Source organism: Siphateles boraxobius, unplaced genomic scaffold, assembly GCF_051911475.1.
Source record: "Siphateles boraxobius isolate OS27281-9 unplaced genomic scaffold, OSU_SipBor_1 46, whole genome shotgun sequence".
NCBI lineage: Eukaryota > Metazoa > Chordata > Actinopteri > Cypriniformes > Leuciscidae > Siphateles > Siphateles boraxobius.
The window spans coordinates 15,716,397-15,731,499 of record NW_027509097.1 but is presented as its reverse complement, the minus strand read 5'-3'; the positions used below and the strand labels follow the sequence as shown (position 1 = coordinate 15,731,499).

Genomic DNA, 15,103 nt, shown 5'->3' with positions numbered 1-15,103 from the left:
TGTAGTTCAGAGCTCATTTAAAATGATGACATATCTCCATGTTGTTTAGAGGACAGACATGTCTACTGTCACTGACAGTTAGGACAGTCTTGCGCTGGTTAGGACAGTTAGGACAGTTCCTCGCTCTTCACTTAGTGACCTAAATCACAATTTCCCTTCAGCGACAGGTGGAGCATACGATTTTTCAATGTTTCTTTTTTTTAATGTTACAGTGCTTACAGTGCTCTTTATTCCAAATATTCAAATGTTTAATTTTTCTTTTCTTTTACTTCTCCACATCATTAGAACATTTGGTCTCACTTTACATTAGGTGTCTTTACTACAGGTATGTACTAACATATAAATTCATCTTTTGATAGAATGCAATTACAGTATTGTGTACATGCATTGTTTTTACATTGTACTTAAAAATAAAAAATACCTGCATGTAATTACAGCTGTAATTAATTTCTGTAATTACATCTATAATTACACCGTTGACCTTTCCCTTGTACCCATACCTACTAATACCACCAAACCTGTCCCTAACCCTACCCGTATCCCACCTCAGTAGCAGCGTTTAATAGTGTTTTGTGATAAAATATGAACACAATAAGTACATTGTTCTTATTTTTTGATGGAAGTACATAGTAATTAAAGACACCTAATATAAAGTGTGACCAAACATTCTAACTGGCATTATAGAATCGTTGGTTCCAGATCTTTTCACAGTACATATTGTTTTAAAGCAGCTTCACAGAAAATACAATGATTGCATCAAAGTAATGTCCATATGGCAGTAATAAACAGCTATTATAGGCTACATGTTATGTGGTTAACTTCATGTATTATGTTAAGCTGAACCAACAAACGTGTGTTTGGCAGCAAATACAATTAGTGCTCATAATGTTTAAAATACAAGGATTATTTTACAATACATTGGGATGATATTAGAAAATTTTGTTTGTCGATCCAAAGTTGCCATCATCTGAAATCTTAGAAATTATCGGCATCGCCCGAAAACATCGCAAAGGCTGGATCCGAACAGATCCAGATATAATTGTAATATGATTATGCAATTAAGAATGCTTGGCTAAAGGGATGTCTTTATTTTGGATTTATACAGAAAGAGTGTGTCTTAGCCCGCAACATTATGAAGAAGGCTATTCCAGAGTTTAGAAGCCAAATGTGAAAAAGCTCTTTGGCAGATTTTGATATGGTACCATCAAAAGCCCAGGGTTCTGAGAGCTTGATGGATTGTAGTGTGATAGAAGATTGGTTAATCGGCTCCGAATAATTCGGAATCCTTAACGTGTCAAAATTATTTAACGCAAATATTACTTGTGAAATTGCTTCATTAACGTAATTTACGTCACGGAGTTGATCTTAGAAGTCTGGAGTTTAAACTTTGGTAAAATTTTCAGTCCAGTGATCTAGTAAGCGAATTTATTCAAACAATCAGTTCAAAACCGCAGTAATGAAGAAAACGTACTCTGTTACTAACGTAACCTCGGTTCTCTCTGGAGAGGGAATGAGTACTGCGTAACATCTTACGCTATGGGGAAAACCTCTTTTCCACGAGATATTGAAGCCCAAAAATTATCCTTAATTTTGAATCAATGTAAAACGCGTTGCGACAGCATGCAGACATAGGCAAGGCGGCTCGCGTGCCTATTGGCTGACCTGTGGCAACAGCAGCAGCCTATCGAGAGAGGCCCTGCGTGATGTGATACCCAATGGGGGCCAGAATAGGCGTGGCCTTGGCCTATAAAATAGCTTGACAGGCTGATACAAACTGGTTTTCATAGCTGAAGCGAACCAGAGCTGTTGTATGCACGGCAAGATACGCAGTACTCGTTCCCTCTCTAGAGAGAACCGAGTACGTTCTCTTACGAGAGTATCTCTCGTACTGCGTAATAATCTTACGCTATGGGGAACACAATGCAACACGTCGTGCGTGCGTACTGGGATCCGACACCAAAGTCCCAAGGGCAGTAGCCCGGGGCTCATATAGTGCATAATCACCATAGACTCACAGAGAGTTGGAGAAGAGAGGCTGCAAGCATCATTTCCCATGAAATAGCATCCTACAGGAGCTAGTTATGTTAACAGTGTTTCACGCAGACAGGGTGAACGTGTTCAGCCTGAACTGGATATAAGTACAGGTTATTCAACACCCATGGAGCTGTTCTATCGATCAGTGAGCGATGCACAAGCAAAACTCAGCATTCTGCACCGGTGCAGCGGGGCAGATAGTACTGAATTCTAGGCCGACAGCAGCTTGGCCTGTAAGGCGGGAACCTCTAGGTTATAAAACCTTATAAATGTAGACGGCGAGGCCCAGCCTGCTGCCATACAGATATCTTGCAAGGAAATCCCGCTAGACCACGCCCACAACAAGGCCACGCCTCTCGTGGAGTGCGCTCTGAGACCCAAAGGACACTGCAGGCCCTTAGAAGTGTAAGCCAGCACTATGGCATCGACTATCCATCTGGATAGGCTCTGTTTTGATGCGGCCAGTCCCTTGGAGTGACCGCCAAACAAAACGAAGAGCTGCTCGGTCTGTCTGAAGACAGACGAGCGGGACACATAAGCTCTCAGTTACCCCTTTTCCACCAACAAGAACCAGGTGCTGGTTCAGAGCCAGAGCTAGTGCCGGTTCGGAGTTGGTTCGACTGATGAGCTTTCAAAGAACCGGTTTGCTTTTCCACAGGCTAGAGAGCCATCGCAGAGCCAGATCTTACGTCATCTCATTTTGCGCAGCAACGCTAGCGCGGCAGCGGCAAACACACCAGGCTTGTTCGAGATGGTTCGGCTTCTCTCAGACCGATCGGCAAAGACATCGAAGCACTGCGAGAGCGATCCAAAAGCAGAAGGAGTCGTATGCTCACCAAACACTCCCGCAGCTCCGATCAGTCCACACCGCTCCGATGCATCTCGAACAAGCCTTCCATCAACAATGGCGGTCATTGCGTTACTTTTTATGCTCATGGCTTTGCAAACCTACATCGTTGTCCAAACACGGCGAATCCAGAACGTTCGTGCAGCTCGCCGTAACTTGCATTAACGGAGATTACAATAGAGCTGTAATTAGCACGATTAGCTGCTATTTAAAAAATGGCGGTCACAAGTTTCTGTTCGTCTTGTTGGTCACGGTAACCCCGCCCCCAGCCGCTGACGTAAGCGGTTCTTACTTCTAGACCAGCAATGATTTGGTGCTACTTAAGAACCACTTTTACTGGTTCGGAGCTGGTGCTTTGGTGGTCGAAAAACAAAGAACCGATTTGAAACTAGGCTCTGGCTCCGAACCAGCACTAGCTCTGCCTTGGTGGAAAAGGGGTAAGTGTCCTTACAGGGCAAAGGAGACTCACATCCTCCTCCTCATCGTGAACCGGGAGGGCGCACAGGGAAATAACCTTGGCCCTGAACGGTGTGTTGAGGGATTTGGGCACGTACCCGTGCCTTGGTTTGAGTATGACTTTTGAGTCATTACGCCCAAACTCCATACATGATGTACTTACTGAAAGCGCTTGTAAGTCCCCTAAGCGCTTCACTGAAGCGAGAGCCATAAGAAACACTGTTTTGAAAGACAGATGTTTCATGTCTGACAGATGGATTGGCTCTAATGGGGCACCTTTCATGGCTTCCAAAACCGTAGAAAGGTCCCACACAGGGACTGAGGGGGGTCTGGGAGGATTCAGCCTCCGAGCTCCCCTGAGGAATCGCACGACCAGGTTGTTTTTCCCCAGTGACTGGCCAGACGTCGGTTTTGTAAACGCCGCTATGTCCACCACGTATACTTTGAGCGTGGATGGGGTTCTGCCCTTATCCAGCAGCTCCTGAAGGAAGGAAAGCACTTCCGTAACCCCGCAGTCAATGGGTGAAAAGCCCTGAGCTTGACACCAGGCAGAGAACACCGACCATTTCGAGGAATAGAGCCGTATAGTAGACGGGGCTGTAGCCTGCGTGATCGTGTTTAACACTCCCTCCGGGAGGTGAGCGGGTACCCGTTGATGGCCCATGCATGTAGGGACCATAAATCCGGGCGAGGATGCCAAATCGAGCCCTTTGCCTGAGAGAGGTCTCTCCTCACCGGTATAGGCCACGGGGCAGTGTTGGTCAGCTGCATCAGGACTGGGAACCAACTCTGGTTCTTCCAAAGTGGAGCCACGAGCAGCACTGGGCATCCGTTTTCCTTGATTCGTTCCAACACCTGAGGCAGAAGCGAGACAGGGGAAAAAACATAGAGGGGGCAGCGGGGCCATACGGGGCCATACGAGGGCCAGCGTTTTCTTGGGACGCGAACAGGTCCACCTGCGCTCTGCCGAATGTCTCCCACAGGAGTTGGATCGTCTGCGTGTGCAGCGACCATTCCCCTGCTGGGACATTGTTTCTGGACAGTCTGTCTGGTCCCAGATTCAGGTGACCAGGCACACGTGCTGCTTTCAGTGAAAGCAGGTTGTGCTGAGCCCAGACCAGGAGGCGTTCCGTCAGCCTGTAAAGGTTTCGGGACCTGATGCCGCACTGGCGATTTATGTATGCCACCACTGACATGTTGTCCGACCGGACCAAGACGTGATGGCGTTTTATCTGGGGACAAAAGCGCCGTAGCGCGTTGTCGACTGCCAGCATTTCCAGACAGTTTATGTGTAGAAGCCTTTCCCGTTCTGACCACTGGCCAAAGAACGGTCTGCCCTCGAGCAGCGCTTCCCATCCCGAGATGGAGGCGTCCGTGGACACCACCTTCACACTCGAGGGAGTCCCCAGACTCACGCCTGACTGATACCAGTCGGCTATTTTCCAAGGTTCCAGAGCCGAAACGCATTTTATGTAGACCCTGAGGCGAAACAGACCAGAGGTCCATGCCCGGGGTGGAACTAGTGCTTTCAGCCATAACTGCAGTGGGCGCATGCGAAGCAGGCCCAGCTGAAGTACCGAAGATGCTGAGGCCATGAGGCCCAGCATTTTCTGAAACCTTTTGAGCGGGACTATAGAGCCGCGGCGGAAGGATTTCCCGGCGCGCTGAATGTCCAGTCCGCGCTCCGGCGACAGACGTGCTGTCATAGACAGCGAGTCCAGCACTGTTCCCAGAAAAGAAATTTTCTGACTGGGAAACAGCGAACTCTTCGCCCAATTGACTGTGAGACCCAGATTCTCGAGATGCTCGAGTAATGTGGTTCTGTGTTCTATGAGCTCTGAGTGTGATCGAGCTAGAATCAGCCAATCGTCCAAGTAGTTCAAAACTCGCATGCCCTGAAGTCTCAGGGGTTCGAGAGCCGCTTCCATGCACTTCGTAAATGTACGGGGTGCTAGGGACAGGCCGAACGGTAGGACTGTGTATTGATATGCCTGGCCCTCGAAGGTGAATCGAATCGCCTGTGACGTGACGCTATTTGTATTTGGAAATAGACGTCTTTCAGATCTATTGACATAAACCCTTCTACCTTGCGAACTTGCACGAGGATTTTCCTGATTGTCAGCATTCTGAACTGGTACTTCACAAGCACTCTGTTCAACTGTCGCAGATCTAGAATGGGTCTGAGACCCCCGTCTTTTTTCGGTACCAGAAAATATCTGCTGTATAGCCCCCCTTCGCTCTGAGCCGTGTGGGGTCAGATGTGGGCGCGGGACGGCGGGCACACTCACTGCACTGAAAACACCATCGGCTTGTGCTAATATGTGTTAGTTTTGTTTTTACAGAAACCGTGGGACACGCATCGTGTAGTGTTTGTGGACGCTGTGTCGTGGGCACATTCACTAAATTTTTTGCACAATTGACATGAGTCGGTTTTAATTGTGCTAGCCCTGAACTGTGGGGGCTGTGTCTGTGTGTGGGAATGGGCACTGAGACGTTGGCATTCTTACAACACTCATAACACCATCGGCCGTGGCCGGAACACCAGAAAATACACTCTTTATTGGATTTATCTGGGTAGCCATAAAAACGGCTTTTGTGTGCAGGCAAGCGGGCAAATGAACCGGCTTGTTGATTGCTAAATACATTGGAACAGACACATCGCATGAAACTTGACGAGCGAAACGTTTCGGTGAAAATCCGGCCGCAGCGGGAAATGGGCGCGTCGAGAAACACAGCACGCTCTGAATCCGTCATCTCAGACAGCATTAACCACAGGTGTCTCTCAGCCACGGTGAGAGTTGCCATGTTCCGCCCCATAGCCTGTGCAGCAGATTTCGCAGCGCGTAGAGTCAGGTCTGTAGCGCTCCTTAAATCCGCGACGTTGATCGATTCCACACCTTCCTTGTCCATTTTACGGAGAAGGTCGGACTGGAAGATCTGCAGGATGGCCATTGTGTGCAGCGCTGACACAGCTTGCCCGGCGGCGGTGTAAGCGCGACCGTGCATGGCTGACGTCACTCGGCAGGCTTTAGATGGCAGCACTGTCTGAGCCCGCCGTCCAGCAGAGGGCGGGCAGAGATGGGATGCTACCGCTGCTTCCACTGGAGGAAGAGAAAGGTACCCTCTATCTTTCGCACCGTCCACAGTGGAGAATGCAGCAGAGACAGAGGTACGCCTCCTGGCCGAGAAGGGGGCGTTCCAAGACCTCGCGACTTCTTCGTGAAGCTCAGGAAGAAAAGGCGTGGGCCTGGATTGTGACGGCGCTTGGTCCTTCTTGGGGAAGCATCCATCCAGCCAGTTGCGTGCATCCGCCGGCGACGAGAGCAAGAGCTGCATGATCCTCACACAGGCAGGAAACCCAGATGACATGGCGGTCCCCGTCGCTGAGTGTGGCTCGGCACGAGCCGCAGGATCTTTACATCTTTAAAAAGATGCAGCTCTTTTAGGAGAGAGTATAGACAGTAGAGAGTGTGAGTCGCAGCGGCGAGCACACACTCTTAGAAGTGAAAGGAAAGTGTAGCAGGTACGGCGGCTGATGACGGCGAGGTGAAGGCCAGTGGCTTCAGGCTCGAAGGCTCGTCCCCCAGAGGCTTTTCTCAGACGGCGCGGCTTCTCACTCCGGATCCAGCGATGCAGTAGTGCTTCGCTGAAGAGATGAAAATCAGTTTGTATCAGCCTGTCGAGCTATTTTATAGGCCAAGGCCATGCCTATTCTGGCGGGACGTGACGTAAATGGGGGTGAAGCGCCCCCATTGGGTATCATGTGACGCAGGGCCTCTCTCGATAGGCTGCTGCTGTTGCCACAGGTCAGCCAATAGGCACGCGAGCCGCCTTGCCTATGTCTGCATGCTGTCGCAACTCGTTTTACATTGATTCAAAATTAAGGATAATTTTTTGGCTTCAATATCTCGTGGAAAAGAGGTTTTCCCCATAGCGTAAGATATTACGCAGTACGAGAGATACTCTTGTAAGAGAACCAGGTAGGTTACATCAGAGATGGCAGAGCGAATAGAGACTCACGTTGCGTTTTCAGTGAATTACTCATTCCACTGTGTGTTTCGCTTTAAAACACAAGCTCTGTCATATTGACAGATATGTCATCTGTCATCTTGGAATTGCTCTGTTTATCTGTGACTGATTCTGAAGAGCTCGAGCTATGCATCGCGCTGTGTGAAATACAGACTGATCGAAACGTCAAAACATCCCACCCCTGACCTGATAATATGCAAACGATGTTTGTCAGCTGGATAAAGCAAACCAGCATCTCACTAGAAGTTTTGGTGGATGAGGAATGCAGTCAAGGTAAAGACAAGTTAGGTCTCCAAGTGTCCTTTATTGAAAAGACACCTAAAATGACCTTGAAAAAAGCTTGCAGAAAATACAGTTTTACACATGCTGCTGTCCCGAGAATTTTAGGTTTTTGTGTTAGCACCCCCCACCTATACAATGGTTTCATAGGGGCACTGGAACAATCATTCATATAAACGCATTAAACTTTAGTTTACAAAGACGTGAAACTCACAGAGTGGTCTGGGGTGTTCACTGATATGCTCACGCAAAAATCGCTGCAAAAGATGCTTTCCAACAGGTGTTGTACCGTTCGTTGTAAAACTGTGGAACTATTTTTCCAATGTCTCACAACCGGACATTCTTCCAAAAACTACGATAAAACCGCTAACACAAAAACCTAAAATTCTCGGGACAGCAGCATGTGTCCAAATTTTAATCTTAACCATTCGATTTAATCAGAAACGATCTTAAAACAGGGCTTTACTTGTAAAACGCCGAACTTACCCTTTAATCAAAATTCAACAGCCCTATTAAGTTCAATAAATTACACACAAATTACAAAAGAGCAAGACCATTTAGGACTATACTATAGGCTAGGTAAGAGGCAATATTTTATAACATATACGGGGCTTAATAGGTAGATGATTTTTGACCTGGTAATAACTGTTTCAGCTGCATTCTGGATTTATACTAACTGTATCTTGTTTTTTGAAGATGCAATGACACTGGGACTTTCCACTGTTTGTATCACTCCACTTGTTTGCATTTGCATGTTCCAAAAAAGGAAAGAGAGGAACATTTAAGTTGCTTAAAGTTTATTCATTGGAAATCATTCCTAATTCGGATTGTTTGGAATCTTGCTTGGCTTATAAGACAGTGTTTTTGACAGGATTGAATAATGAGACCATCTGTAGACATTGACTGATCTCATGAATAAGCCTCAATTAAAGGGATGGTTCTCTCTCTCTCTCTCTCTCTCTCTCTCTCTCTCTCTCTCTCTCTCTCTCTCTCTCACTCTCTCTCACACACACACACACACACACACACACACACACACACACACACACACACACACACACACACACACACACACACACACACACACACACACACACACACACACACACACACACACACACACACACACACACACACACACACACACGTAGTGTTTCCATGTTTTATGGGGACTTTCCATAGACATAATGATTTTTATACTGTACAAACTGTATATTCTATTCCCTTACACTAACCCTACCCCTAAACCTACCCATCACAGAAAACTTTCTGCATTTTTACATTTTCAAAAAACATCACTTAGTATGATTTATAAGCTGTTTTCCTCATGGGGACCAAAAAATGTCCCCACACGAACAAGGATTTCAGATATTGCCATCCTTATGGGGACATTTTGTCCCCATAAGGTAGGGTTTACCAGGCCACACACACACACACACACACACACACACACACACACACACACACACACACACACACACACACACACACACACACACACACACACACACACACACACACACAGACACAGACACAGACACACACACACACACACACACTCACTTCCACATTTCCACAATGAACTGTCGTTTTATGGAAAAGAGCTGTGTAAATATTCTGATATTAGCATGCTGGCTTGGAATTGCATGAGCGTGAGTTAATAATAACATAATTACCATTTGAGCCCTTTGAGACAGTTTTGAACCGAGAAATACTTTTCAGACTTTTCAGTTCATATGCAAAAAAGTAATTGTTATAATATAAATACTGTGCCGATGACAAAATAGACACGTAATGAATGTTTTGTTACTCACTAGAAAAATATGACACAACCGTCAATCTACTGTTGTGTTTGAGTACAAAACAATTGCCTGCTGAAAGTTTGAAACAAGTGCTTTCATGCCGTAACATCATCATGCCTCATACCTCTCTAATGGAGGGATCAGCAGCTGACTGATTTGTTTGAGTCCTGACTTTTATTTCCATCTGTTTTCCTAGAGTTACTGGGCTCCACAAAGAGGCTGAATGTGAACTACCAAGATCAAGATGGGTAAGTTCTCTCATTTTCCACAGTCCAAATTGTGGAGAACAAGGAAACTTGTATGCCATTTCACATGAGCAGAAGTGGGATTTGGCTCTATATCAGAACAGATGATATAAAGGGGTGAATTCAGGGACTCTTTTCTCATGTTATCTCAAAGGCAAAAAGTGTCCCAATCAACCTGTATTCATACTACATAAATTTAACATATTTTGGTGTGTCGTTTGGTGAGTCATCCAAACCTTCCCCCTTTAGAGTTTAATATTTATGTAGTAAACTCACTTGACTGAAATTTATGAATTTTTCATGTTTATAGCTGCTGAGGAGCAGATTGAAGCAAATGGAGCACATCAGACACAAAAGCTTTAATCACATGTGGAAGGTTTATGTGCACCTTTGGCTGATCAGAACATTGTGTGTCCCACCTGTTTAAACACTGAAAATGTGCTGTTCTATCATGTCGACATCCTTCTTTTTTACAAGAAGGTGGTCTATGCTTTCTGACGCTGTCAACCCTTACTCAATTTAAAAACCTTTAAAAATCTTGTTTTTTACAAACACAAATAGGGGACTTCTTTCTCTTTGAAAAACACTATTATTAATAATTAAAAAAACACCTGCCAAATTAGACTCAACAAACATGAACAAACAAAATATATTATTTTACTTGACTATTGTTTTTTTTTAGTGTATTGACACACATATTGCCAATTTGTGCATGATTTTCCCATGAAATGCGTCCTCCACCGTCCCTACAGCAGTAATGAAGTTATCAAGAACATTAATTAATTAATTAATTAAACCTAGACGAATATGTTACTTGCTGGGGATAACTGAATATTTGACTCATCCACCAATGAGTATAATTTATGATTTCCTCTTTGTAGAGTCTTCTTACTTTACAATATTGTTCCCCAAGTAAAATAATTGGTGAATAAAGATAAAACACTCGGCATTAAGCTGAGTTTAATTACTCATTACAAAAATATCCGTATAATTTTGTGTTGCTATATTTAAGTGTGTGTGTGTGTGTGTGTGTGTGTGTGTGTGTGTGTGTGTGTGTGTGTGTTTTAAATCAATGAATGATTTATTAAAGTGATTTTTTTTTTTTGTAATACATTTTCTACCAATTTTTTTGCCAGTCCTGCATTAGATTATAGCAATATAGTGCCCTATTTTTCCTATTTTAACGATCTAAGCCCATGGTCTAAAGCACACTTAGAAATTCAGTCCGAATTCACTTTTGCTATTGTAACGACAGGAAAAATGGTTGGTGCGCCTGGCACATGGTCTATAAGGATTGTCTCTATTCTCTTAATGAGTAATGGGTGTGTTTTGGGCCTAACGTGCAATAAACCAATCTGAGTCTCATCTCCCATTCCCTTTAAAAGCCATTTGCGCTCGTGCCATGGCGGATTCACTGTTTACATGGCGGAATTTGCAAGCAGAAAAACTAAACGCTTCTCTAGCGAGGAAATGGATCTGCTTGTGCGTGAGATGACCATCTACGGGACAAAGAATACGCGTTTTGTGTACCCGTCTATAGGCGCATATTACAAACGTGCTCTTTAAATAACAAAAAAAAAATATTAAACCAGGTTTCAGTTGGTCAATGGCGCAGTCTATTCAGTTGCCTCAAAATAGCAGTGCGCCAACAATGCACCTGAACACACCTCACGTCTGTAAAAACACTTGCGTCACGTCTGGCGCTGCATTGGGCCGGGTGTATGATAGAGCTCATAGTGTACATCGGCTTTACACTGTAAATCGGATTGCATTACAAATAAAAACAGAGGGATGTACAGGACTTCAAATTGTTCACACTTTACAGAATATCTGGCATTACTTCAGTTAAAATTTTTAAACAGGAATTTGTATTGTAAGAATTAAACACATAATACGTCCTATTATTTTAACCTATGTTTGTTTACTGCAAGACACAGAGTATACAATGAGTCGCAGACACATATTAAAATTATACTCCATGTCTTGACTTGTGTTTGTTAGCTTTGCCTAGCTGTGGTTTTGTATGCTTTCACTGTGTGTTTGCATATATTGTATCCAAACATTGTGTAATAACACCTTTGTGCGCAAACAGGAAAAAAAAAGCATAGATGATTGTCTAAGAGATAAAAATGTAATTCTTCTGTTGTTTCTCCTCAATATATGTCACAAACGTACATGTATCGTAGGTTTTCTTTAAACTATAGCTCATGGTTAGTCAATGGTTTGATTCGCTTTCTCATGACTCTTCCCATGATTCCTTTACTTTGAGCTACCATCACTGTTTGAAATCAAAGCTTAGACTGTTGAGAGAGCCACAGACTCAAAGGTCTGATCACTCTTAAAAATTCTGGACTGTGGCTCTGGGAAATGTTGTCTGGAGATGAAACTATACTTTAATGTACATTGGTTGTGATCCCAAATGCACACAAAGGAAGATGACATGAAAAAAGATTTTGTATTTGATGATAATGATTGAGTTAAATGAACAGCTAGATGCCCTAAGGTATTGTTGACATAAGTCACAGATGAAGACAAAGATTTTTGTCTTAATTGTCCTTGGTAAAACTTTTGTTTGGCCAACTTGAATTAGTTTGTTCACTGAATTTCTCATTCAACCAGTAAATTCCTGTCAAGGCAACTACTGATTTCTTGTAGGGGTGAGCGATATTGCAAAAATATCATATTTTTGAGAATATTTCTTAGGGGATTTTCTCAGGAAAATTAATTATCACGTTTGTTTTTCAAGGTTTCACGTTTTACTATTTTGCAAGGGACTGAGCATTGCAGCCAAACTAATGTCCCTAAATTAAAAAACAAAGCCCACGTAACAAAATATAAAATAAAATTGAATGGGAGACATTTAGGCCAAAGTAGCGAAGATAAAAATCTTTGTCATTATTTTCTTTGTTATTAAAAAAATAAAGAACAAAGTTACACATTACACAGCTTAATATACAATTGAAATAAACAGTGCTTTTTTCTTACAGCTACTGTACAGTAGGTTTATTTAGCAGTAGCATTGAAGAAAGTAATTAAAAGAACAAATATGAAATTAAAACACTACATAGACTTCACTGTATAAATTATACATTGATTCTTATTAAACCTTCTATTAAAGTTCTCAGTCAGTGAGTGATTTTCTTTTTGTGTTTTGTTGTTTAATTAACATTAAAGGGATAGTTCCCCCCAAAATGAAAATTGTCATAATTTGCTCTCTCAAGTTTAACCCGTAATAAGTTTCTTTCTTCTGCTGAAAATATAAATTATTTTGCAGAATGTTGGTAACCAAACAGTTGCTGCTCCCCGTAGTTTTTTTCTCTCCTATAAAGTCAATGGGGACCAGCAACTGTTTGGTTACCCACATTCTTCAAAATATCTTATTTTTTGTTCTGCACAAGAAAGAAATTAATACAGGTTCGGAACAACATTAGACAGTAAACAATAACATTCATTTCATTTTTTGGTGAACTGTCCCTTTAAGGACAAGCATCAAGGCTACAGTCGCTTTAAAGGGATAGTTCACCCCAAAATGAAAATTCTGTCAGTAATTACTCACTCTCATGTTGTTCCAACCCCGTAAGACCTTCGTTCATCTTCAGAACACAAATCAAGATATTTTTGATTAAATCTGAGAGCTGGATCACTCCTCCATAGGCTTCTAAGGGATTGAAACTTGTTCCCCGAAAAGTTATTAAAGACATCGTTAAAATAGTCCAAGTGACTACAGTGGCTCAATCTTATGTTTATCAAGCGACGAGAATACTTTTTGTGGGCAAAAAAAACAAAAATAACGACTTTATTTCAACTATTAATTTCCTTCTCTGTGGGCCTCGAGTCAGTTCACTAGTGTAATAGCGTAAGCTTCTGTTGTTGTGCGTCACACGCATCACACACATGACCAGCGTCGGCCAATAGTGAGCCTACGTGTGACGTAGCACTACGCAATCACACTACGTTAACTGACTAGAGGCCAACAGAGAAGGAAATGAATAGTTGAAATAAAGTCGTTATTTTTTGTTCAAAACAAAAACGGATTGTTTTGTCCTGTTAATTGCTATGGTTATATCACTGTCAATCTTGCACAGTAAAAGTATTTCATGCAGTCAGCATGAAATGACAATTCATCCCTTTTTAAATGCGTGTTGTTGATCTTATTTTGAACGATTAAACTATGCATACATTTATTATTATTAATGTTATTATTATTATTTGACAGTAATTTAATAAAAATATCACAACTCGATCTTCTAATGAAATGACAGACTTCTTTCTGTTGAAATATGCCGAAATTCCAGTCATTTGGTTTGCTTAAACCCCGCCCCTTTCTTACAATTGACTGCAAGCTTGCATTCAGATCTTCCTCCATCCAATCAACAACTGACAATTAAACCCAAATCCCCACACTACCTTTTTCTCTTCCTTTTTCGATAAATAGAAAACTCTGATTTGCACCACTCTACATAAGAAAATATCTGCCGCTACTTGTTACATAATGCATCGGTTTAATAATCAAATTTAATAAACTCAGCAACCGCAGTCAACAAATATAATTTAGTAAAAACATATTTTAAGTATCTCCAATTAACAAATGTCCAACAGTGATGGTTAAAACAACATAAACAATAATCTGATAAAAAACAAATTCATGCTGCAGTTCATACTGGGAGCTCGTAGTTCAGCCCAGATTTGTTCAAACTCTCTTAGGCTATTCAGTCGGTTATGTTTTTATGTAATTCTCATTTCTTGTATCTGTGACTCACTAAGCCCGGTATGCTGGGCAGAATCTAATTGCTTTTGTAAAGTGTGTGCACAGGTTGAATCTGTTGTTGTATCTGGTTGTCCTATTACTCTTGAGAGGATAGTTGAAAGCGTATTTCAATGAAGTTGAGGGCCTCACATTAGCATGAGTGCTAATTTGCGCTTTCATGAGCAGCAGGGGAAGAACTAAGTAACCGGCTCCTGAGGGACCTGCAGCTGAGGTGGAGGATAACAGTTCATTATTCATCACTGCTACTGGCGTTGATCGCTTTCTTTCTTTCTTTCTTTCTTTCTTTCTTTCTTTCTTTCTTTCTTTCTTTCTTTCTTTCTTTCTTTCTTTCTTTCTTTCTTTCTTTCTTTCTTTCTTTTTTTCTTTCTCTCTCTCGCTCGCACAGTAGCTTTCGTAGGGTGACATACTAGTGTGTAAGAGGTGTCCCTTGTGGATGTGTTTAAGAAGTCACTTTGGATAAAAGCTTAAGGTAAATGAAAAAAAGAAAAAAAAAGTCTGGATCAGACAGTTTGTGCTGCTGAACCATAGACTGAACACAGCATTCTTCAGATATGTGCCATATTAATCATCAGTGTTGTTCACTCTCAACATCTGTGACTTCTGAACATTAGCTGTAGGGTGCTTTTTTCCAATCTTTTATTTG

The 15,103-nt window shown here is 42.6% G+C and overlaps 1 protein-coding gene across 4 annotated transcripts in view; it reads left to right on the top strand.

The window, feature by feature from the left end:
- LOC143710147 (caskin-2) overlaps positions 1 to 15,103 on the top strand; it is a 61,332-nt gene that overhangs the window by 9,961 nt on the left and 36,268 nt on the right. For all 4 annotated transcript variants that reach the window (XM_077201116.1, XM_077201115.1, XM_077201114.1 and 1 more), the window contains exon 3: positions 9,644 to 9,695. In XM_077201116.1, coding sequence (XP_077057231.1) covers positions 9,644 to 9,695 — 52 coding nt within the window. The remainder of the gene's footprint in view (positions 1 to 9,643; positions 9,696 to 15,103) is intronic.